The sequence below is a fragment of the Scophthalmus maximus genome, chromosome 6 (assembly GCF_022379125.1).
Source record: "Scophthalmus maximus strain ysfricsl-2021 chromosome 6, ASM2237912v1, whole genome shotgun sequence".
Classification (NCBI taxonomy): Eukaryota; Metazoa; Chordata; class Actinopteri; order Pleuronectiformes; family Scophthalmidae; genus Scophthalmus; species Scophthalmus maximus.
In genome coordinates, this window is record NC_061520.1 from 12,270,369 (window position 1) to 12,296,258 (window position 25,890).

At 38.7% G+C, this 25,890-nt stretch overlaps 2 protein-coding genes and 1 long non-coding RNA gene across 4 annotated transcripts; 1 reads left to right on the top strand and 2 right to left on the bottom strand.

Moving 5' to 3' along the window:
* Positions 1–317: 317 nt before the first annotated feature.
* On the bottom strand, positions 318–8,147 carry fkbp5 (FKBP prolyl isomerase 5). The gene is made up of 10 exons (XM_047332488.1): positions 8,009–8,147; positions 7,694–7,838; positions 6,489–6,631; positions 6,104–6,218; positions 5,827–5,983; positions 4,501–4,591; positions 4,222–4,305; positions 3,945–4,130; positions 3,593–3,832; positions 318–2,713 (listed from the first exon to the last, which is right to left on the bottom strand). Exons 1-10 carry the CDS (start codon positions 8,111–8,113, stop codon positions 2,612–2,614), a joined length of 1,368 nt encoding a protein of 455 aa, XP_047188444.1. The 5' UTR covers positions 8,114–8,147; the 3' UTR covers positions 318–2,611.
* Positions 318–22,228, bottom strand: LOC124850047. The gene is made up of 3 exons (XR_007030830.1): positions 22,217–22,228; positions 19,841–19,844; positions 318–2,175 (listed from the first exon to the last, which is right to left on the bottom strand). It is a non-coding gene; the product is annotated as an uncharacterized LOC124850047 (long non-coding RNA).
* srsf3a (serine and arginine rich splicing factor 3a) lies at positions 14,393–25,866 on the top strand. Of its 2 annotated transcripts, XM_035630572.2 has the most exons (8): positions 14,403–14,571; positions 20,517–20,714; positions 21,711–21,758; positions 22,146–22,356; positions 22,445–22,579; positions 24,484–24,522; positions 24,606–24,692; positions 25,183–25,866. In XM_035630572.2, exons 3-8 carry the CDS (start codon positions 21,752–21,754, stop codon positions 25,208–25,210), a joined length of 507 nt encoding a protein of 168 aa, XP_035486465.1. In that variant the 5' UTR covers positions 14,403–14,571; positions 20,517–20,714; positions 21,711–21,751; the 3' UTR covers positions 25,211–25,866. The 2 variants fall into 2 exon arrangements, with proteins under 2 accessions (XP_035486466.1, XP_035486465.1); XM_035630573.2 differs by lacking the exon at positions 20,517–20,714 and having other exon boundaries at positions 14,393–14,571.
* The last annotated feature ends 24 nt before the right edge of the window (positions 25,867–25,890 follow it).

The window sequence follows — 25,890 nt, forward strand, 5'->3', positions numbered from 1 at the left end:
ATGTATCAACACAAGGAAGTTTTTCAAATTTCCTACTCAACTGCAATACCACACATCAGTTACATAGCAGGTAAAACGAACTCCTACAACGTGTTTTTGATTTCTATTTTTCAAGGACCACAAGTGGTAAAGCAGCCCCACATCAAGATGCTTTCTCCACTTGGGACTGGATGATGTTTTCATGGTGGTATCCACTTCATTTATTACACCCCAACCATGTTCTTCCTAAAGGATTCAACCTTTGTTTCATCAGTCCAAAACAGCATTTTCCCAGTTTTTATGACAATATTGCTATAATGTTAAAAGCAACATTCAAATATATTTTACTGTAACTTTAATAATAACATATTTCTTTGAATGCAACTCTTGCATTTATTTAATGCTTTCAAAGTGCAAAAAAATAAAAACTATATAAAGAAGACATGAGCAAAGGTACCTTGTGGGGGTTTTTTTGTCTGAAAATATTTCTTTTGCATGAATGCTGGTTTAAAACAATTATTACACTTTGCTTTACAGGGCAATGATCGTTTGAATACATTTAAACATTTTGTATGACATACATTAACACTTTCTAATAAAACCAGGCTCACATCAGCCAGGCTGCAGTTTAACCTACTGCATTGCATCCTGCTTGTTGTCAAATTTCCTCAAATGAAATCCTAAAATTTACACTTCCAGGTTATCAAAATGATTAAAGTAGCAGTAAGATGCCTGTAAATCTAGCTGTAGTCGACAGTGGGGATAAATAGACTGTATGATTGCTAAGGAAAAAAGTACTTCATGCTCATTTCCACAGTACAAAATGTTTGAATGTTTAGAGCCAGCAGTACTTGAAAACATTTAGCAACAAGCTGTTTGAAAACCTTGCTAACATACAACAATATATATTAACACGCACACACATACACACTGTTGATTTTTTTTTTTACATAAAATATTTAAGACAGCTAAGGTTTTCATTCTGAACCAACCAGTCATTATAAAACATTTTGAGATTATTGTCCAGATTTTATCCGGACATTTCATGACATATAAGTGTTGGTTTTACAGTCACCAAAGTGCATCATTGTCCACTATCCACTGACATTCACACATTGAAAAAAATGAATGAAAAAAAGAAAATAGATGCAGTGAAATAAAGAGACGTAATTTCTGGGACTGAAGCAAAACAAACTAAACAGGTGTGAAAATAAGGAATTGATCACATTACCAGAGTTGAACATTTCATGAAATTTGTGATTGAAAGAAAACTGTGGTATCGACAATATATATATATATATATATATATATATATATATATATATATATATATGTATATGTATATGTATGTATGTATGTATGTATACATTTATACATACATTTTTTTTTATCAAATGATTTTGCAGCTGCCCTAAGTTTAAAGTGTAATCAGTCCATAGAAATTATGTTTGTTTTTTTCTTTTTTCATGTCCATAGACATCAGTTGCTTCATGTGATCAAAACACCAGACTGGTCTTCTCATTGAAAACTGTTTGTACTGCCTTCTCTGTTTTAAAGATAAAATATAAGATTTAAACAAATTATTCATTATTGGGCTATCATGCATGTATTCATGAATAACTTATTTTAGTGCAGGCATTATGGTCTAACTCAACCAAAACAATGCCTCACCCTTGCCCCCAAACAAATGGGAACATTTGAATTGTATTTTCTGGAAATAATCTTTCTAACACCAGTTTCATTTCTGTTATAGGCATTAAATGATGTACTGATTTCCCTTTCTCTAGGTAGTCTCTTACCAAATATAAATTGTGGATTTAGTCAGAAAACCAAAATTACAGATTTATACTGTGGTATAAGTTTGTATTTGTAGTTTGTGCTTTTTCAGAGTTTTCTCTCTGCTTCAGCTCTTTGCTGATTGGAAACCTGAGGAGGAAATGATGTGCCAGGGGAATAATATAGTTTTTTGTTCTTGTAATTCTGAGTATTTCTGAGTTTCCCATCATTAAATGAATTCAGACTTGAGTAACTACCTATACTATATTTTTTTTCTTTTGAAACAAGGTTAAGTTAAGGGTTATTTACTTTTCTCACATTTTAGAATTGATTGTTTTTCTTTTAAATACCAGCGAGTTAACAGGACTTGTTAACACATTTTTTATACATAGTGCACATTTAAAAAAGGAAATTGCAAAGCTGACATGCAGCTGCCCAAGAAAAGGCTTAATACCAAATCAAGTCTGAAAGTGCAGTTTTGGAATCAGAAACATACCGTGGAGGCACATCTCAACTCTACACAGCCTAATGACAAGAAAGCGTAATTCCTCTCTGTTTTTGAAGAAACTGTATATTTTCAGTTCACTAAATATTCACTCACTGATTCTGTTTTACTACATCCACTGGGAGGTATGTCCTGGCAGTTGCACGGTCCATGTGACAGGAGAAACGCTGTTTGGCTTGCAAATGTCCCTGCTTACACTCTGTTACAAATGCAGGAATGGTGACACTGGATTTGGGATAAAGAGGTTTGGATTAGAGGCTTTTATACGACAATTGTTCCTGCCTCTGCTGCCTGGGCTTGGAAAGCAAAAGGAGCCTTGTCTCTCTTTTTTCTCCCTTTCAAATGTCACTGTTACGACGGGCAGTCCTGACTTCTCCGCCGGCGTTTAATTCCCACTTCACCGTTCATGCTGCTCCTCTTGTTGTCGTCTCGCCTCCTCTTCGGTTTCCCAAACTGTGCAAAGGACAGTGTTTCAGATTAAAGCAACAATTACAACTGTTTGTCCTTAGACTGATGACCATCCCTCGGAAATTCGTGGCATCTACATGTCCAATAAAATTGCATTTCATGAAAATACGGATCAACTGAACAGTAAAAGTACAACTGTGAAAAAAAAATTAGATCCAGATTTATATTAAGAAGATTTTTTTAACATGTTGTTTTGTTGGTTTTCTACTTATGAACAGATGAGAATGAGTGTTGAGTCAAGAAATCCATCAACCACCACTAGAGGACAGTAGTATACCACTAAAGAAACCCCAATGATACACAGTAGGACGACAATGGGACGGTTCACTATCAAAATGTAACTGAAATGTAGCCTTGAATACAAAAATGAGGAATCATAAATGTACAAATTTTTACGACCTTGGGGGAAATTTCTTTCAGATGCATCACTAATTCTCACCCAGCATGACCCATACTGGCTGATGAATGGTCAAATATGAACATATAAATTGACAATGAATTCAATATATTTGAAATGTAATATATTAATTATAGAGAGCTGGGGGGGGGGGTAAATGGGGGGGGGTAAATCTGACCTACTAAATCAACTAACTTTTGGAGCTTTAATGGTAGTTTGAATATTAACTGTTCCTTTTCAAATATCCAGAACTGTGTGTGTGTGTGTGTGTGTGTGTGTGTGTGTGTGTGTGTGTGTGTGTGTGTGTGTGTGTGTGTGTGTGTGTGTGTGTGTGTGTGTGTGTTTGGCATAATAAAAATAATGATGTCTCCAAATAGACAGAAAAGACAATAAGGAAGACATGAACAGTCAGTCAGAAGTCAGTCCTTCTTAATTTACATTGAGCAAAGAACAGTGACTTTACAGACCTCGGCGTCCCGTTCAGCGAATTTCTGGAACATGTTGGCGTAGGTCTTCTTGTCCTGTTCGTGATGTTCCTTAATCCTGCTCTGGCAGATGGAAATTTGAGCACGAGCTGCTCGATTTGTGGGGTTGACTTGAAGCACTTGCTGAAAGTCTGCCAAAGCCAGGGTGAACTCGTTGCGGAGGAGACGTGCTTCCCCACGACGATACAGAGCTTTCTCATTGCTCTCCTCGATCTCAATCACCTTATACACACAAACACAGGCACATCCAGAGGAATCAATTGTGAAAATATCTACAATGAGACACTTTTAGGAGATTAAATTGTGTTCAAATATGGACTACTGTAATGCTCACCTTGTTGCAGTTCTCCACCACTTGTGAGAACTCTTTTATCCGCAGGAAACACAATGCTAAATTGAGGTGGGACGTCAAAAGAACTTCTTGTATCTTCTTCTGCTGCTCTATCCCAGAACCACACTCCATCTCTAGCCAGCAAACAATGCGCTGGTACTGGATGACCGCCTGGAAGTACAGCCCTGCCTAAAACAGGAAGATGGTGAAAAAATTGTAAAAGTGTGAACAAGAAGAAAAAAAAAATTGTTAAGGAAAAAGACCAGCATGGGGACTGTACCTTAAAATACTGATTCCCTTTATGCTTCACTCCGTGAGCCAAATCCAGCTTTTCATTCAAATCCATTTCCCAGGATTCCTTAGCCTTGTAGAAACAGAAAAAAACAAACAGAAAGTGAGTAAACATTGTTTTTGTTTTAGGTTGTCAGCTGAAATTATCTGCATATCTACAAATGAAAAATATAACTGATACCACATGTACTGATCCCCAATCTCATATAATCTGACATACAGTGATTAATATATTTATTAAATGATGAAAAGTAGAAAGAGAGCTCACCCTTTTAAAGTCTTTGAGGGTCACCTCGTATACAATGTCTTTGTGTGGTCCAATTTTGTACTCTGGTTTACCTTCGCTTCCAAAGCCATACCTGTAAATAGATTTTTTTTTGTTTTAAAAGACATAATTGATCATCATCATCTGTTGACAAAACTTTTCACGAGAACAAGAATAAGCAGCCAAACTGGGTACGAAGATTGGTAACTGATAACTATAACCACTAACATATTATAAAATGAAGAAGATATGTTGGAGATAGTATGGGTCAGTATTTGAAAATAGAAGATATAAAGCAGGAGTTTTCCCTTCGAGAGAAATTGGGATTTATGTCATTTAAGTTGGAGAAGACTTCAGATATAGTACATGATATGATAGTTTTTCATGGTTGTCTATCTTAATTTTCTTCTTTCAAAATTTGACTATGTGTTAGTTGACTGCGTGCCGGGCATGATTTCCAAGCATTAATTGTAACTGCTATGAATTCCTAGTTTGTATCACTAGTGCTTTGTAATGCTTTCGCCCGAGGGCATGAAGCGGAGGTTTGGTGTGGGTGGGGTAAAGGGAATGATATGATGCGGTTTGGGGCAGTACAATGTGTCCTATTTTATTTGTGTTTAACAATTTTAAAAAGGAGAAATAATAAGACTTGGGTTGCGCTGTACTACATGTCTTCTATTTATTTCTTTTCCTCTTTTTGCCAATATCTTTTACGTTTAAAGTAAAAAAATATCCACAAAGAATATAATTTTATAGTTGATAAAATAGAAAGCTGGGTTAAGTTACAGAACAAGAGATTCATTTCATTTTGAATTATCAAATAAGAGCAAAATGCTATAAACAACATAAATATATCTCTTATTTTTTTCAGTGACTGACTTGTATGTATCAGGAAGGAAATAGTTAAGAATATGTGAGAGCAATTCTGCTTTACATGATACGTACTTACACCATGATGGACAGTTTGATCTGGAGTACTTCTATACTTGACTACGTTGAATGCAGAACTTTTACTTTTGACTGTTTTGACATTGTTGTATTGCTGCTTAAGTAAAGGATCATCCTTTACTTTCCTTCCACCATTGGTCTTAAAATCATTAGAAAAACAGGGAGAGACTGCATGTCAAATTAGCGAAAGGAGTAGAATCATTATCTGAGCGAAATCATACATCAAGAACCATGAAATAGAAAAGAAAAAAGCATGAAAGTCTATCTATCGAGTTGTTTACCAAAGAAATCTGACTCAAAGACTGTCTCACTTTTAGAGTAATGAGAGGGCAAAAGAAGGGAGGAGGATCACGTTTTCAGATATATTTTGCAATAACTTACTTTGGTTTTAAGTAAAGTAAACAGCACTCTCCTCTCTGCATCTTGTCCATGGCTCGGTCGACACCCAGGGGAACTCCTTTATCTTCAGCCTCACTGACAACAAAGCTAACATCCCTGCAGTCAAACAGTCGACCACCACAGCTCCCCTCCAGGTGCACTGTGGGACACATGACACAAAATACGAAACAATGTCACCCGTGATGTCACCGTTTCATGTGTTATTTGGCAAAACTGGTACAACATCGACATTCATCCTCAAAGCAAAGAATGCCGTTACCGTCAACACTTGCCCCGTCGTTGGGATTTGTGTAACCATCCCCTTTCACCTTTATTCGTCTTGTGATCCCACCATCATCTGTGAGCATCTCTCCTTCGAACTTGAGTAGCTCCATCTGTTTTGTTGGAGACATTTATCTAATCATTCTGCAACACAATATTGATATGAAGCAGAATAAGAAAAATTGCACCCGTGCAGACGTTGGTGTAGGGCGTTAGAGAACTTTGGCGTGGGAGGAGAAAAACAAATAAATAACACAAGTAGGAGTCATCACATAAGCCATAAGACTGGCAACTGGGCTAAACTAGCTGTTGGACTGAGTTAAGTTTAACACACACCCCTAACTATCTGGCACAAAATGGCAGCACTGGCATGGCACACCTACCTGGAACAATACTGGAGATCTGGGAGGGATTTTGTTGGGACTTCCAGAAGGTCCATACGCGTACTCTGGTTTGCACAGTAACGTGCACACCTCCCCTTTCTGCATGGACATTACACCGATGTCCCACGCCTTCAGGACTTGTCCTGTGAGTGGATAAAGTAAATAAAAAATTTTAAAAATGCCAACGATTTAAAGGAAATAGTAAATGTTCAAAGTCCATCGTCCAAGTATAAAGAGTATTTGTCGAGAACAGAGTCAGACAGACAGAAAGAAAATCATTTTCTGGTTTTACTCGGAGGATAGGCCAACATTTTGGGAAATGTTCAATTTACTGGTGGTGCGTTAGATGTAAAGATGGATGCCACATTCATATCTGTCTGCTATGAAGCTAAAGCCAACTGCCAGGCAGCTTAGCTGAGCATATAGTGTGTCAACTGGAGGCAACAGTGAGTTGGCATTGTCCAAAGGCAACATAATCCAACTCACAGCCTTTTGGAGAGGGGACCTTTCTCCATTACTTTTCAAAAGACCAATGATCCGACATTCATGCTCGCTTTAGCACTTAGACTTCCAAGTCAACAATTCCTAATTTAGTTAGGGTAAATATAACAGCTCCATATTGTACAAATGCCCACCAGTCTCTTCCCTTCTTTCTGCACTATCTGTGTAAAGGCTTTTTGTAAATCTGAGCTCCAATTTTCTTTTTCATTCACTTTTTGAACTGGTGCATCAGAAAGTTTTCTTGGATGCCATGTAGGTTTTTCCCTCAAAGGCTCCACCGTGCTCCTAGTTGCTGTAGCCTACTCTGTCGCCATCGCTAGAGTTGCTCCCATCATCATCATCTCTGGCAAAACCCTGGAGAACAGCATGGGAATGTCGCCACAGACACCTGATTTAAAACGCTGGTATATGGTGAAATACAGAGAGATTTAACCTAATCAGCATTTTATGATCCTGCTTGGCATTGGGCTTAAATGTAACAGATGTTCATTTAAGTTTAGGTCCCTCACTTGTGCTTTAACGTCTCAGCTTTAACATCTGTTTTTTATGCTGAGCTAAAAACTAAATGCATCCAGGCTGTAGCTTCATTTGACTTAAAAAACATGAGAATGGGATCAATCTTGATCAACTTTGCCAAAATCTAAAGCTATTTCTTTAAAGGAGACATATTATGCTTTTTCAGTTACCATCATAAAGTAACATACCTTTTCCCAAATTGAATGAAAAAGGTTCTTTACGATCCCGACTGCAATCAAACTTCTTCCCCGTGAGCAGCTTTCCAGTGTAGTGTACAGTCACTCTGTCTCCAACCATCGGTCGCTCTCCATCTAACCCTGGATGCTTCACAACCTGCGTAGAGAAAGACAGAACGTTTCCAGCCATCTGACAGAGAAAATAAAGGAAGTAGAAGCTGGTAGATTCAGAGAGAACAGACAAAAGAATCTAACTATGCCCTATGGTAGGACGGTGAGTCCTACTTGTGCCTGAATGCCTACAAATGAAACGTAAAATGTAAATACCTTGATAACTCCTTGGTCTTTACTGGGTGTTACATCAATGCCCTTTGCCGCAAACATGGCTGTGGCTGACTGGGCATCCATAGGCAACTCCTGATCAGTGGTCATTTCTGCAAGTGGGCATCACACGGTAACACTGCAAAATAAAAACAAAAACAAATGTGAACATGTGTGTCAACAATGTGAGCACCATAAATAACATGTTGTCATGTCTCGCCACTGAAAACAAGGAAAATGACATATGAAATGAATTTAATTCGGGGAGATGGGCTGGAAAATCATTGTCTCAGACAAAAATATCAATCCAAGATCTCCATATCTGCCCAATGAATAGGACTTTGTCTTCACAGGATATAACTTGCTGCTATTTCAGGGCACATACAGTACTCGAATATCATGTACTGTACTGAAGATTATACATTTATAGTTTTGTTCTGAAAAGTCACATTAACATTGCTCTCATTTGTATGAGGAACATGGGTTGTGATATCCCTCGACTGTATCACACCTTGTCTGATCTCCCACAAATGCAGTAATCACATAATTATAAATCTATGTATAAATAAGCGGCTAGTTGTTGTTTTGTCATTTATATTGAAACATTCAGCAAGGACAAGAATTGAAGAATATCAGGTTATGGTACAATCTATGGAGCACATGTTATTTTATGGACCAAATTAAATCTGTAGTGAAGCTCAGCTTCACCACAATATATAGATATCTTCACCGTTCAATTTGAGTATTTCAACATAAGACTTTTTGAAAGCCTCATCTGCAACGGACATTTTGCACTCACCTACTCTCACAACCACTCTGTACTTATGCTGCATCATCACCACAAGATCATCTTTAATCCTCTCAAGATACGAGACAGATGAGAACATTGAATTCGATCACAACTGTTCAACTCAGTAATGATATACTGATATAATACAGTGGTTTGAATGTTGTCATTACTGCGTCTTTCAGGCTGTTACCGTAAAGTAATTATGTTGTTATTCTACATCTCTATGGCCATCATATGCACAAAACTAATGAGCCTTTCTTACAATTTTTCTTCTTTCAATAGCAATGATTGTCATCCACAGAGGTGTAAATAATACCCATAGTGATAGCAAAGCATTCAGTCAAAAATATTTCAATATTTCATTTTACGCCACTTCTTCAATTTCCTAACAACAAATTAGTCCTCTAACAGAAATTCTTTAATAAATATCAGACAAAGAATTCTGATTCTTCACTTTTGTCTTTCCTCAAAACAATGCCATAATAAAAGACTGCCAACCAATACTGTAGAGAGATGCAATATATAGATATGAACAGGGATTTGATGCCATTTTTTAGTAATTGGCAGTTTCAATATCTTGACACATACTCTGGTTTGATGCCTGCGCGTGTGTGTGTGTGTGTGTGTGTGTGTGTGTGTGTGTGTGTGTGTGTGTGTGTGTGTGTGTTACTTTTTGGTGCCTTTGAGAAATTGAACTGATCAAAGATAAAAATGATTACAAATCCAACCAACATTCATTGACAGTTTTTTGGACCATGCCATATTTTTAACACTCCGCGCAGAAAGACAGACAGATAAATGCTTTTTATGCTGCATGACATTAAAAAACAGTTTTGACCTGTTGAGGTTTCAGCTGCTTAATCTTCCCTGTCTCTCATCACAGCAGCAATAGTTGTCGAATCACATTTTTGCTGTCTCAGTAAAAGTGGCCGCAGGCATTTCCAGTCAGCCATGGCAGAATAATCTTGACACTGTCTGCAGACAACGAAAAAGTTTGCTGTGTTAAGCAATTGGCAAATGCTATTTGGTGATTATAGACGCACACGTAACAGCTGAGACGTTAACACTTGCTCACATGGCATCATATCACAGCTGTTCTGGATCTGTGTCAGGATGTTACTAATGTTAGGCCAGGGTTATGGAGCAACAGTAGCAAATAAAAATCAATCATTTACGATGAGATACTAGATGTTAGGCAGACCAATGAGTGTTTTGTGCTTCACTTCATTAGATTTAGAAGTTTCACGCCCAAACTGTCTCTGGATCAGGTACAGAGTTATCAAACCACTTTGGCTTTATTTAGTGTTGCACGTCTTTAGGAAGCAAAAGTCACTCCACACCAAGAATTTTAACATACACTGAATAAGATACCTTAATTTCGAAATGATTTAACTACCCCACTAAGAACAAAGCAATGGAAAAAAAAATGCTTTCATTCCTTAGTCCATTGGGGCAATAATTACAATTAGAAAAAAATAAAAAAAACAGACCCCCCAGTTTTTTTAATTGTAGGCCTCTAACAAATGGTAGAGAGGTCACTTCATGGTAAAAGTACTGAAACACATACATATACCAAACATAGTAAAAAAAAAGTCACACAAAATCATAACTTTTTGAAGGAATAAGCAGCAAAAATGTTTTTGGGCATGAATTAGATCCACTTTGTTTCTTGTGGTATGCTACGAAGCATTCCTGGTTGGCTTTTTATCTCAACAAATGATATTACAAAATCAAGAAAACATTGCATGGCTAACATTTTTGGCAATCAGATTCATCTCTGATTGTATGCTACAGTATAAAACATTGCAGGTTCACATAAAAAGGAGAATATCGCTCGCGCACACACAGGAAAACAAAAAATGTACCTTTTATATCTCAACACACCTCAACCTTAACAAAACTTTTTGGGCAATAGATCATTTCCATCTCGATATGCCTTTTGGACAGAGATCCACTGCCCCTGGTGGTCACAGTGAAGTGGCCAATGCCAGTGAACCGCTCTACCCCAGGAGTCTTAGACATAGTAAAGGGCTTACTGATGTCAAATCTTCGTACCAAATTTGGGGATGGCTGTAAAAAAGGCCATGCTTCTACGCACATGACACTTATCACACAGTCCCTGTTGATGCAAGGATCAAAGGCATACGTTCTCCTGTGATCCTGTGATCTGGCACATACCCTCCTGTGATATTGTACATACGCTCCTGTGATCTGGTACATACATACCCCCTGAGATCAAAGGGGGTGTCCGGGACGGTGCCAATGCACTGGCCAACCAGGGTGGCACGCAGGTTGTGGACCGACCATGTCAATTTGTTATCATGGAACTAGTAGTATTACGGGCAGTAGTATTATTTCCACATATTTATTCTAGATATCAAAGGAAAAAACGGTGCAAGGACTTTCTTAGATTGTTAACATTGAAGCATATCACCAGGGAACAATGTTTGTTTGTGTCGTCTGTGCTTGCGAGTGGAACTAGATAAATTAAGATAAGAGGTTTTCTCACTGATCTCACATGCACAGATTTTATCACACCTTCATTCGAACTGCCTGCACTGGACATAATGTGACGTTAGGCCAAGTTTAAGTACAGAAGTGTAGATATACTGTCTCTGTTATATTTCTCTCTTTAAAATGTTTTTTTTAATCCTGTCCATATTTACTGCAAAGGCTGGACAGGAATGTGAGGGAGATGGCAGAAGGCAACAGCTCTTTCCTTGCATTCCTTTTTTTTTTGGAGAATTGTCCTATCTGACTTTCAGAACATCCCAGATGCTGTTGACGATCATGTGCAAACATTAGGACATTCTGCCACGGTGACTAACGACGTGAAGAGTCTTCAAATATGAAAATTAAGCGACAGGGCTTGGCCTGAGATGCACCGACTTGGCAATAAGCTGATCTTACTGAATATTGATGGAGAAATAGATTTCATCTCATCTTCTCCGTGTGGACAAGATCTTAGAGCTGGGGTTTAACGGATTAAAATCCTTAAAGATCAATCTTATTGATCTTTAAGGATCTTAATCTTTTTCTGCTTCCTCAATTTTGTTTCACTCACAAACACCAAGTGCTCATTTGCTGGACTCTTGAACACAAGTCGGCACAAAATGTCCGTCTCGTCTGTGGCTACACGTTGTCCCGGATCTTCAGAATTCCGTGGATTTCCTTTGAGATGTACGTAAGTTGCTGTGCCAGTGTATGCATGTGTATGTCTGTGTGTGTCTGTGTGTGTCTGTGTGTGTCTGAACACAATGTTCCTTCTATTCAGAGTTCTCTGCTGGCAAAGCCTGATGGTGTTTACCAATCTGACCCCCCCACGTACAACCCAGCTTAAATTTTTTTGCGATGAAAATAAGCTGATTTTAATTGTCAAGGTGACCATATATGTTATATGTTTACATTAACACATGATTTGAATTCAAGAGAGCAAGCAGAGGAATATTGTAATCATTAACATAATTAAAAGTTGCCCATTCAATGAATTTAATCATTTGGAATTTTTTATTTTTAATTTATGAAAAAATGCATTTTTGTTAAAAAATCTAACAAAGAAACTGTCTTCATAGAGTTACAACGCAGATAAGATGGCATGTAGGCTGCATGTACCTTTACTCAGATACCCTGCGGAGGAATGCAGGAACAGAACACAATGAACCAAAGACCACATCCACAGACGAACCCAGTGTATCTGCACATAATGTCTCACATCCGTGTTCTGCCGCTGATTCATATGTGAACATGTGAGAACATACTGTGCACAACCAACCACCCTGAATGACATCCTGAAGCACAGCATTGTCTGACGACGGGCAGTCTTTTTCTAACCTGACAAACGCGTCACAGGGCATTAAGTAGGATGCAGGGAAAGCTTTTTAAGTTGCCTTCATGGACCTTTTGGAAAAATGCTGCTACGTGGTAAAGCCGCGTGTATTTGGGAATGAACGACGGACCCTTGAATTTGCAATGAAAACTGGTCACCCTTTGCACTTTGTGTTCATGTATTAGGCCATTAAGTTATTGACTGTCATTAAATAGCACCATGAAGCAGTCTGACTAATCTCTGGGACTTTGCCTGGATGCATGTCAGTAGGCCGAATCTGCGTCTGTGTCACCCCCCTCATCTAAATCTAAAATCCATGATAACACCTATATAGTCCAAGTTCTTCAGAGGCTGTCATTATCCACCCTTCAATGCACGACTATGTCCAAAATGAGTAGGAGTCGGCACAGAGTTAATGTCATAAATTGTAAGAAGCCTGTAATTTGTGAAGATACACTTAAGCCCCAAGGGATTGTGGATGTAAATCGTTGCCCTCATCCACCGGCACAGGGAACAACAGCCAAGTGCCACACACACACACACACACACACACACACACACTTACCTATTAACACACTCAAGCACACACACACACACACACATACACTTACCTATTAACACACTCAGACACACACACACACACACACACACACTGTGGGTCTAATCAGCCCTTTTTTTCCAGAGCACTGGGATTCAACTGTAACCCTAAATGCCCCCCCATACCATCCTATAAGCACACAACTTCAACTGGGCACCTGTTTTTGTATTTGCTTTTTAAAGAAAAAGAAAAAAAGAAACTCACTAACTATTCCATCACGCTCATTCTCATTATGATTTTTTTTCTTCTTTTTTTTCTCAATCCCAGATAGAAGGTAAACGTTCATAAGTATAACAAGTGATCGTTTAATTCAGACCCGAACAGAAAGTACTGGGGAGCCGGTGAACCTCTCGTCTTCATTCACTCCCACAGTAAGTCATAACAGCAGCAGAATAATAAGAATACGAATAAAAATATAGATATTTAGAAATGGAATCACTCACATTGTCCGTGCACCCCGTCCTTTCTCTCCAGCCTATATATATATATACACAAACATATATATACATATATATATATATATATATATATATATATATATATATATATATATACGCGTGTGTGTGTGTGTGTGTGTGTGCGCGCCTCTTCCCCACCGACGCGGTCGGACGCTCGGCTGCTCTCTAACCGCGTCCGCTGCTCCTGGTTCGATCCCGCCCCTCCGCTCTCACATCCAGGGAACTAAATGTTCTGCCCATGAGGTTAGTGTGTGGAGCTGTTTTGTATCTCTCTCTCTCTCTCCCCCCGCACACACACTCGCGCGCGCGCACTCACACACACACACACACACACACACACACCCGCCTTTATCCTATCTGTAAAACGTGCCGGTGTAGTGGCCGCATGGAGCTCAGACTTCAGAATGACACTGTAGAGGAAGAGACGGGGAGGGAGGGGAGGGAGGGGGAGGGGGGAGAGGAGGGGGGGGGGGGGCGTTTAGTGTAAAATTAAGGGCAGGTCTTGGACAGTGGCCACAAAGTAACACAATGTTCCGGCTGTACTGTAGCCGCGCCGCTGCCGCTGCCGACGAGAACACCGTGTTCCAACAGCCACCCTGACCCTGTAACCCGTTGCGCGCCGAGCCGGGCCGGGAACAGGCTGTTCCGCAGCGCGCTGTTCCTCCGCCCCGCTCATCCGACGGCACGTTTCACCAGTGCGCCGCTCGCGGGGAGAGTCGCGCCTCGGCGCGCACACGGGGCGGAGGAAGCACACAAACACAAGTGCCCCCGCCGCCCGATAAGACGCGCTGTGAGACGGATTACTGTTTCCATACGAGTCGCTCAAAGAAATAATAATCTATCCGTTTACCGGACGTTGTTGCGCGTAAAGAGCAGTTGCTTGTAACTTATTCCAAGGTAGGGAATATGACACATGTACATAGATTGTTTGTTTTTTCATTATTAAGCGTTTCTTTCAATCATGAATTATTATTATTATTATTTTTTATTTATTGTGTTTTTCACTGTGTGGAGATCATTTGTCATCTTTTTTTGTTTACATCACTGTGGTTTTCACAGTGGTGAAACAGATATAACAAATATTTGTATATAGAGAAGCAACATTATAATGTGAAAAAATACCACAAGTATGAGTCATGAGCATTGGACAAATTCACTGTAAACAAACATGCAGGTCAAAAACATTTAAGTATACTCACTGAGAAGGAGCCTGTTAATAATTTCCTATTTGTTTGAGGTGTTGTTGAGGGATGCACAAGATTTTTTGCAAGTCAAATCTTGAGTAAAATTAGACCACTTGCTGTGAGGGACAGTATGGATCCACGTGGACGTGTCAGATGATCAGTTAACCCTGGGACAGACAGTGAATAAGTTCCTTAGAATAAGCATTACATTTTAAGAGCTCTCGCTTTGCAAATCAAATATTATAACAGCAATATGTCAATGAAATAGTACAGCAACTGGGCAGTAAAACATAATCTCATTTGAAATGCAGGGTAAAATGTAAAAACTCAAGTGGATGACCAGTATATCAAAAAAGTGATAATTAAATGTGTTTACTTACATCCTACCTAACCTGTAGCTGTTGCCTATTGATGCTACAATATCAAAGTAGCCTACCATGAACAAGTAAACACTGAAATTAATATTACTCACTGTAAAGTGAAAGTGACAAATGACAACTTGAAGCAATAAACCAACGTTTAGGTGGAGCTATGATACATCTCTAATGTCAGGAAGTAGTGGCCTATGATGCATTATATTTCACCATCTCTTGATGTGTAAATCAAATATCAATCTGTGAAGAAAAAAGTGCAGACATGTTACAGTTAAACATACACTACTATAATGGGTAAAAAATGTACATCTACCAGTACTGAAGTAAATATGTTGCGTTACTGACTGAAATGTAAGAGTACTTTCTGTGGGTAGCATAAAAGATAAAACTTAAACCTGGTCCAGATGTTGTAAGTACTTCATGTAATGCTGGGAGGTAAAATGCATTATATTTCATGAAACCTTGCTTTACAAGTTTAATCTTAATCTTAATTGAGCTATTTTTTCTGTAAGATACACAATAATACAACAAATTGCCGTCCGACAGTGTATATGAATGTGACATAAAAAGAGCTGCTGTTTACCAGTGGTCAACAAGACTAGAAAAGCGCAATCTAAATACTGTCCATTTAAACCAATAATAATGTCTGACAAAATATTAACAGTTTCTAACCTCATGCAGTGAAGGAAATGTTCAGAGTCTAAGAAAAAAGGCAGTTGGCTCATTGACAAAATGCAACCATCACTTATATTCATACATATTCAAGGTTATTTACACTGAATCAATCTTGCTGTGCTCATTAGTCTTTAGTGCAGTTGAACAAAATGTTGAGATATAATTTTGACCCTTATATTGTGGTGGAACAAATTGATTTTAATTTATATTTTGGACAGGATGTAAGAAACAAAACTGGAGCTGAAACTCACTCACTATCATCTGCTGTATAGTTATAGAATATTGCTTGGTTATTTTGTTTTTTTCTTATTCAATAAGTCCTGTCATTATGAAGTACGACATAGTATCAGGCAGAAAATTGTAACGCATTTGCTCATTTATGTCTTGTACGGTTTAAATGAAGGGCGTATAACTAATGTTTGCATACAGAGTTGAGATGCTTATATGTGAAAATGTATGCCCAGAATCTCTTTGATGAAGTCACACTCTCAGTGGAACAAGACATACAGTTTGGGTCAATGTGCAACAGCAGCTGAAATTCCCATAAAAGTCATGTAAGATTTTTATGGCTTTGCTTTTGTGCTTTCGTGGTCTGAGGATGCGGGCACTGTGTATTATTACGTCCATGTACGATGTTTGCAGTACAGGATGTTTTATGGCTGCTGCGCGTATTTATGTTCCTCATATTTTTAGAGTAAATTGGTATGAATGTGAGGGATCTTTAAGCTATCCGGAATAAAAGTTAAAGAGTTAAAACTGTTCCCTGTGGAACTGAGGTGCTCAGACAGTGAAATTATTATTATTGCATATTTCTACTGGGTGATTCCCAGAATCAGAGGTGGTGAGGGCACTTGTCTGACCACGCTTCTGGCAGACGGCCAGGCAGCCTTTCAAGGGAACATGATGATCCCGTTAATTATAAAGGTGACATAACAACACAAGTGAACCGGATTCTGCAAAGCCACAGGGGTGTTGTCAACCAGCTGGGTAATCTTCCGAGCAATCGCATATCGGAAGAAAGTAGGTTTCTCTCATATTAGATCACTTAGATAACATGTAAAAGTAGCACAGAATCATAACAACTGTGGTCTTGTTATCTAAATTTACTCTCACCATGCGCCACCACCCACCTGAAGCTTTTAACAATAAATATACAGATTTTTCTTTTTTTTTAACTCGCTAGCACAGTTGACTCCAGCTCAGGCAGAGATATGTTTGTTTTCTGAAAGCCTGGACTGAACTGTGGTGTCCTGGTACCTTTTTTGGCACTTGGTCCTGCCTTTGGACGAAAGTGAACACAACTGACCTCAGCTGAACTGAAATGTATGAATAGATTGCTGCATTGACACATGGCCTGAGCTGTTGTCTTCCTCCTTTCTGAAACGCCATGAACATTGTGTTTCTGTTCCGAGGGAAAGCAGCAAGCTGGTGGGAAACAATCTGAAAAAGTCTCGAAAAAGTCTTGTCTTTGCCCTTAAAATAAACGGGTAAACAGTGGGTCGTCTTCATATTTGCCTACACACATTTACTAAATATCATATGTAGTACTAAAATCTAACAGGCAGTTGCGAGAGCACGTCTGTCCGAATGAGTGTCTTGGTGTAACCAGAAGCACGCGGGTGAGTTCATACAGGGATACAGGCTGCACAGTCATCAGGAAGTGAAACAGAACAGAATGTGCTGTACTAATCTGATTGAAAAACACTGCCCTGAGTGGATGCATGAGAAAAAAAGAAAAAAAAAGGATGTTTCATTTAAACAGCTAAAAGGGGAATGATATGGCAGCAGGGGGGGTACATACTAAGAAAACAAACCAAGCTTAACTTTTCATTTGGTTATTTAAAAGACTAGTGGTAAAAATAAGGCTGGGGAGGCACCAGCTCTCACTCACACATGCACACAGCGACAGAAATAAAGCCGGGCAACATAATGCTCTTTGTTTGTGTTCTAGACATCCTTGTTACGTACATGGGAGTAATCTCCTGAGTGATCCCTTTTATCCGTGAACTTTTTCCCCCTGAAGAAAGAGTTCTTTACTGCCATGTCTGCCAAGGACCCTAAATAAATGATTCCACGCTGCTGCTGATGAGGAGCTACACGGGGAAACAGTGACTAACAGGAGGAATCTTTTTATCACAACAACAAAAACAACTAGCACTTGAGATTTCAAAGTAAAAGTACGGCGATGTCATTGGAAAATGATACAGATATAGGGCCCTTGTCTCCCTGTCAGGTTTATTATATCAAACAGTATTGGATTATTACTGATGACCAATAATCATCTGTTCTGCATTTTGAATCTGAATCTCCAAGAAACTATAGTTTACCCATACTGCATATGTAGTGGGTGAAGTAGGTATTTTGCTCTGAAACGATAAGTAGACGTATGACAGAACATTTGTATTTAAGTGCAGCGCTTGTGTAAATTTTTAATATTAACCGTGGTGCCTCCATGGCAGAGGATACTTCCTTACAAATTTCTGTGGCCTGTGTTCATTTATAAAGTTCACTTGATGTGATATCTCCTTTTAGGTTCTTTTCTGTGAACCCCACGGCACACAATTCTCTTTTGTATCATCGGCACTGGATTAATCTCACACGTGATGGATACCTATTGAGATTAAAGGAGTGAATGACTTTCAGATCATGTGTATGTGGCTCCTTATTTTGTCTTCATGATTTTATCTTCTGTCTGACATTTGTCAGTTTATCCCATGGTTCAAACGTTTATGTTATTGCATTGTGAAAGTATTTTTTTTAACTCTTCAAAAAACAACAACAAAGAAACTTAACACAAATGCTTTGTATAATCCTGGACACCACTGAACAATGTTTTATCTCTTAATTTTACAGCTTGGGATTTATTGCAGTGCAAGTCTGCATTAGCATGGAATGTACCTAATAAACTACCAAATAAGTGTATTTATTCACTCATAGTCCATATATCACGTAAAACATAATATTGCCTGATAAAAATTAGCTGGATTAGATTTATCATCATTATTAAAAGTGGTAGTAGTAGTAGTTAGTAGTAGCCTAGTATTAATAGTAATATTGATTGTAATAGTTGTAGTTGTAGTATTAATTTTTTTCAATTAACTTATTGATTTATCTATTTAGTTGAAAAAAAGAAATTAGAACAGTTCTGGGGAAATCAATCAAACCTGTGTAAATAGGTAATTATTCTTCATTAGACATGGTTTTAGTTACAGGGAAGTCTTGCAAGTAGTTATTACATCTGTCATGTCAAGCAATCATTAATCAAAGCTTGAGACGACTGTAACTAATTGCCCTGTTACAAATTTGAATCCGCACAACAAGGGCAGTTAGACCCCATGTCCAAGCACTAAACAATAACTGTAAACAATACTGCAGCAAAAAAATTGGTTGACATAAAAATGCTTGACAATAAATTGAACCACACCATTATAAAAGTTTATCAAAGACAGCATTAAGGGCTACAGCTACAACTGTATGCAGATTTCCATCTCAATTAATACATTTGAAATCATTATTAGAACCGTGTCCTGGGAGGTTATGCGTTCATGGTCAGAGACAGACAAAGACGTCTGTTACTTTCATTTCCCCCTTTTCAGCACCACTTCTTGAATATGACTCTGTACAGGAAGTGTACATACAGTATCTAACCACCCACCTCAACAGTTACAAGGGGTCGTTGGAGGTGTTGCGTCTTTATTGAGCAATAACCCTCCAGCACTGTTGATGCAATCTTGTTCCCTGCACAACAATAACTCAATGGCAGACAGTAATTGTTTTTCTGTTTTTAAAGTCCAACTGCATGAGTAAAATTTGTATAGCTTGTCAACATAAAACACAACAATTGAAATGCTATGGTCGACTTAAAGTATAATGTGTCAGCGTATTACAGATTCTACAGAAATATGTTTTTTTTTTAATTTGTTTCTTTCCTACCTTCCTGAGTGTTTTTAATCTTGTCTGTAGTTGTGATTTCTGTGACTTACCTTTAGGTGCTGTGACTCTGAAATTTCCCATCAGGTTTAATAATGTACTCTACTGTATTTATCGATCTACCTATCTGTCTATAAACAGACTGTACCTAGAGGTGGTAATGGAGATGGGAGAAAATGTGCATGGAAAATTGAAGTGGCTCATTTTGAGGGAGATGGTGTTGGCTGAATGAGAATGATACAGCCGATGAGGGATCAGAAGCAGGCCTAGCCTCTGTTCAAAATTGCCTCTTATCTATGTGATAACTTAAAAAAGTGATATTGTAGTGGGGCTGTTGAGTCACTATTTTGAAGTATAGAGATCGTTTTCTCTCATAATATTATATAAAGAAAGAAATTTTAGAAAGAATCTTAATTTAGAAAGAATTTAGAAAGAATTTTAATTGTGTTTTTACGTCTGTAGTTACAGAGATTTGTGGTTTATAATGGGCAATGGGTTTTGCTTATGACAGACTTGTAAAGGCCCCCTTCCCTTCTACATAGGGGCTAAACACTCGAGACTCAAGTTCTTTGATTATGTAAAAAAAATACACATATGGCTCAAAGAAAAATCGAAGAATATCTTGTTTATTAGTTGAACAGGATAGTGACGATACGCTGTTTTTTGTGTATTGTGACAGACTGTCCACTCCGGTGCACTAGATGGCGATGTGTACATCCGATGGTGATTTACGACGCGCCAATAAACACAGAGAAGAAGAAAAAGACAAATTGTCGTGGCTCTCTTCCGGTGAACTACCGGTGCTCACAACAAGTTAACATAGCCGCTGAATACGGCGACGTGAAATCTGCTGCTGTTCGGTCGTAGCTACGTAAAGGTGAGCTGTGCCCGTTGAACACACAATTCGCTGCTTTGTTTAATAAATGTTTGTACCGCGTAACGCTTGTTGGTGTGTTGGCCGGTGTGGGAAGCAAATTTCTTTATAACCGTCTCGTCGTGTTCGAATGCTAAATTTGCTAGCTGCCCTCAAGACACAGTCCGTGGCTGCCGCATTCCAGCTGTAATGTTTTTTTAGCCACGACTTGCTTTAAGTGTGCCAACTAAGTCATCCGTGAGTAAACGCGGAATCTGTTCTAACTGTACAGCCGCGAAGTTTGCGTCTCGATCCGACCAAATATGTGAGGAAAACTGTCTAATGTTACCCGGAAGTGTTACTCGCAAGCTAACGAGAGCGAGCTACGTTACTTTTGTTTGCTAGCTTCCGATAGCATGGGAGCGTGGGGCTAATGCTAACACGTAAGCGTTAAAACCTAACATTACCCACAATTTACACTTAAATAAACCAATACGATTTTTTTTTACAACAGTCTGTTCAATAGTCCAACATTCACACAGCTGGCGGTGTTCGGTTTTTACCGAAGAAAGGTGATAGTTTTGAAGGAAGTCGTTCGTGGTGCTTGTTGAATAGGGTGTCATCATACGTAGAGGTGTGTCTCGTTGTGATTGTCTATTGATAGAAATAGGGTGGTGGAAATAGTTGAGGCATCTGTCAGTATAACTCGACACAGTTCGGTGCCACCACAACATGAACCCTTATTCAAAAAGACCACAAAGTTCAATCAACTGACAACATTAGAGACATCTACATGTTTTCTTGGTGTTAGGGTTCATCGCAGGGCTGTTGTTAGACCGCATTCCTTTTATTCTCTGACGCCTTGTAGTGGCTCAAATCAAGGGTTAATATAGAAGTACATTGAACACGCCCTTGATGTCTAATCAGTGAAACATGTTGGTTTTATTATGTGCTCGACCAGTTAACATTTATCGAGAGCACAGGCATGCGGCCCTAACAGTTTCTTTTCTCTCCTTTCAGGCACATCTGATTACAGGAGGAAGAAGAAGATTTTTGGTGATATGGGAGGTATGATAACTAGATACATGTTACACTAAGTTACTGGTGTAACGTTTCTCTCAAGTTATTTTTCTCCAGTGTCAACAGCCCCCATTTCATATTTACTCCATTTTCTCACAACAGGGACAGAAAGTAATGCGAGTGATAACAGCTTTATTCCGAATTTTGCTGTATTTAAATACGAGAGTAGAAGGGAAGCAAAATTACATGACACAAAAGTGAAAATTTAGAGACGGTACATTTTTGGTCATGTAGATAATTGCAGCAAAGAATTTGAGTTTTACATTGAACTAACTACTTTTTGATATGGTGCAAAAAATTTCAGAGTAAAAATGTGTTTTGGTTAAGTTTATCACATCCCTCCATGTCTGTGCTTGGGCCTTGTCCTTGTTTCAGATCCTGCTCTTCACAGAGACTGTCCCCTCGACTGTAAGGTTTATGTTGGAAATCTAGGAAACAATGGAAACAAGACTGAATTGGAAAGGGCCTTTGGATACTATGGCCCTTTAAGAAGTGTTTGGGTTGCTAGGAATCCACCAGGTTTTGCTTTCGTAGAGTTTGAAGATGCCAGAGATGCATCAGATGCCGTGAGAGAAATGGACGGAAGGTAATACCTTCAGCACACTTCTTAGTTGTGTTATTTCAATGCTTGTTGTTTTTATTGCACTTTCTCACTCACAATGACTTCTTTCAAGGAATATGTGTGGCTGTCGACTACGTGTGGAGTTATCCACTGGGGAAAAGCGTTCTAGGAGCCGTGGCCCTCCTCCATCCTGGAATAGACGCCCTCGAGATGATGTCAGGCGACGTAGTCCTGCAGCGAGGCGCAGGTACATATTTCCCACTTGAAACTCTTCACATTTTTGTGTTCACAGACTCAATTGCAGTATCCCTTGAAAGCAAAAATGACAAGCAGATAGCGATTCCTCAGTATTTGCTTTTTGCCTTCTTCCAAAAATTAGTTTCAGTAAAGCTGTTTACTGTGGCAAAAACCTTTTATGTCTTTAGAGCGATTAAAGCTTTGACAACCTTCAAACCAAGGCCAAGTAGGGAGTTAAGTTTCTGACCAGTCACAACTTTGGCCTAGTAAAATAAAATTACTACTATTAGCACACATACAATATGAGTTCATCAATACATTATCTACGAATCTGGCTGGAATTGATTTTTTGATGTCACTCCCTTTGTATGTTTAAAAATCTAATCCTGCATTAATTGGAGCAATACTTAATTTAGGCAAAATTTCATTGATTCACCATCATCAGGCATATTTTTTTTATGTTTTTATGTTTGAAAGACAGGCCCAATGGAAGCTTATGTCTGCAATATTTATGAAATCTTCAGAAAACCATTTGCCTGTAAAACACCAAGCTCTACAAGAGTGATGTTGATTTGTTGGGGCATCTTAAGACGCACCGTTAGCATTTCATCACCCATCAAACATTTTTCTAGGTACTTTTTTATACTTACTTTATGCAGGTGTAAGTTTTGTTTTCTTTGAGTTCAGTTGCCATCTATTAATAAAACTGAACCCCGTTGCAGAGTCACCACCACGCTTCTCACCATCTGAGTCAGTCAACTAGTCCTCTTTCAGCATCATGTGACTGCTGACCAGCGAGCCCCAATCTGGTGTTGTCACATGACCCAGGCGCACCGCCAGTCATCAGGTTCCACCAACCTTTTGGTTCCTGAGCATGCAGTTCCCAGCATCCTCCTCTTCTTCCTCCAACCTTAACCCAGTCGACAGCAGTCCACTTCACATTATCAACCAATCAGCGTGTTTACTCGTTCTATTCTCCACAACTCCGGTATCAACGGGACAGCCCTTGGCTTTCATCCCTCCCCATCTCCCCTTCCCCCCAAATAAGGCAGGGAAAATCATCTACAACTGCCCCCTCCAACCAGCCACCAAGCAACTTCATATCTCCAACTTTTGCACCATGTGGTAAATCCTCTCTGCAATTCGACCTCCCTCACCATCAGTCTGGCGTCCTTGCGTCATTTCTATCTTGTCCAAATCCCCCAAAATAGTAAGTTTCTTTTATCATGCTCTTTGTAGTTTTTATGCTTAATCTAGCTTTCAATGCTGCTTGACAGTTTTCCATCCGCAGTTATGTCATTTTGATAATTTTCAGTGCAGAGCTTCAACAACTAAAGGTCAAAACTCATGGTCAAAGAACTTTGCTGTCAGTATTAATTTTTTTTTTAAAGAAATATTTGTATCCACTGTTCAGTGAAATCTTATTTTCATGGCTCGACATTAAGCTATCTTGAGTGGAATAGATTGCACTCTGTTGTTTGTTAGCGGTAGCTCCCCTTTTCACTGAAGATGTCTTTTCACCTTGAGCACACCGGTTTGGTAATTAAGAATTTTTTTACATGAAAGTGAAAATATTTTCTGATCAGGTTTCAGCAGTTTTCTTTTATAATGGCTGTGTGCCTTCAGTATTGTTTAAAACAGGTTTTTATTTGCATTGAGTATATAAGAATGTGTTTTTCACGTTTGTCATAACTGTCCTTAGCTTAGCCACCAAGCCTTAATGTCGAACCCTGAAGATTGGTGCTCATTGGCCAAAGTTTCCTTTCATTGAGTTGATCTTGATGCAGTTCGTGGATGCAGATGATCCTTTTATTAACAGACACGGAACTACGTGTAGCCACATTTCCATGCTGACACATTCTCAGTTGTAATTTTTTTAATTTTTCTTTTTTTTCTAAATCACCTTCAACATAGATCACCAAAGAAGAGGAGCCTCAGCCGCAGTCGCAGCAGGTAAGCTTGTGAAACAGTTTTTAATCAAAATTTGGTGATTTGTAGATTATAAAGAATTTTTTATAAATAATTTTTCCCACCAGGTCTCTCTCAAGAGACAAACGCAAATATCGGTCTCTCTCCAGAGACAAGACTCGCAAGCACTCAAGATCCTGCTCACGGTCAAGGAGGTATGTTTTTAATGCTAGTTTACACTTAAACGTTGAATCAACACCCTAGGTATGTACCTGACATGCACCTCCCATTTAATGTAACTACACGTCACATTGGTGCATTTGGTAGCATCATTGTCTCTGTCCGAACAGCCACACAGAGCTCACTGTCCGTCTGCCATAATCCGTTCAGTGATCGTACACATCACCTCCTGCATCGTCATCCGTCCATTGTTGCAGTAACTGTATAGTAACTGTTCAACATTGATAAGCTCCAACTCAAACATGATCTGCTTAGTTTCAGGCAACATTGTTTTGAAGTGCACAAAGAAACTACACAGTGGCATAGACACCGCCACCTAACTTAAATACATGTAGAAATACTCACAACAGTGTAGGCTCTGCATCGATTCTATGCAGAAATATGAACCAGGATTACATGTTAGTGCTGAACACTATAATGCTGTGTATCATGTCGTGTTTATTCACCAGCCCATGTATTTCACAGTAAGTCCCGGTCTACCGAGAGGAAATGAAGACTTCACAGATTGATTCATCTGCGGGATCCTGCTATGGTTGTGAAAATACAGATTTTTATAATCATGCTTTTCTTTTTAGATTTTGTTTGTCAGCTTACACCTTTCGAAGGTCAGCTTGTTACATGTGGTGTAATGGCAGTCTTTTGAATTAACAACAAATGGTGTTTTTCTTCAACATATTTTGCTATCGAATTGACTGTTTACATGAAACAAATTTTTTCTTACCCTGCATGTTCTGAAATTAAATACTGGGTTTAGTTTTAAGTTTATATCATGTTATGTTTTAACTGCTTCACTGAATTAAAGTACACTTGATGCTTTTATTTGTTTTTATTTGGGTTTCTTACTTTTTTTGGTTGACACTTAAATTACTTTTGATGGGTTGCTGTTATATGCATCACCAGTACACAGAGCATACCTGTGATGGAGAACAGACTCTGAACGAGTGTTGTAAATACTGTGGCTGTTATTTGCAGGTTATTCTCAAAGTCTAAAACATCAGCTGTGATTATTTTGTTTTTTGTTTTTAACTAGATGTCACTTTTGCAAAAGACGCATTTGCTCTATTCTTTGCTTGATTCTCTGAAGTTCTGACAATTCGTGCTGATGCTGTCAAACTTCTTGTTCAATAAATGTTTTTTTTCAAGGTGAAATTGTGTCCAAGTTGCTCATGATTT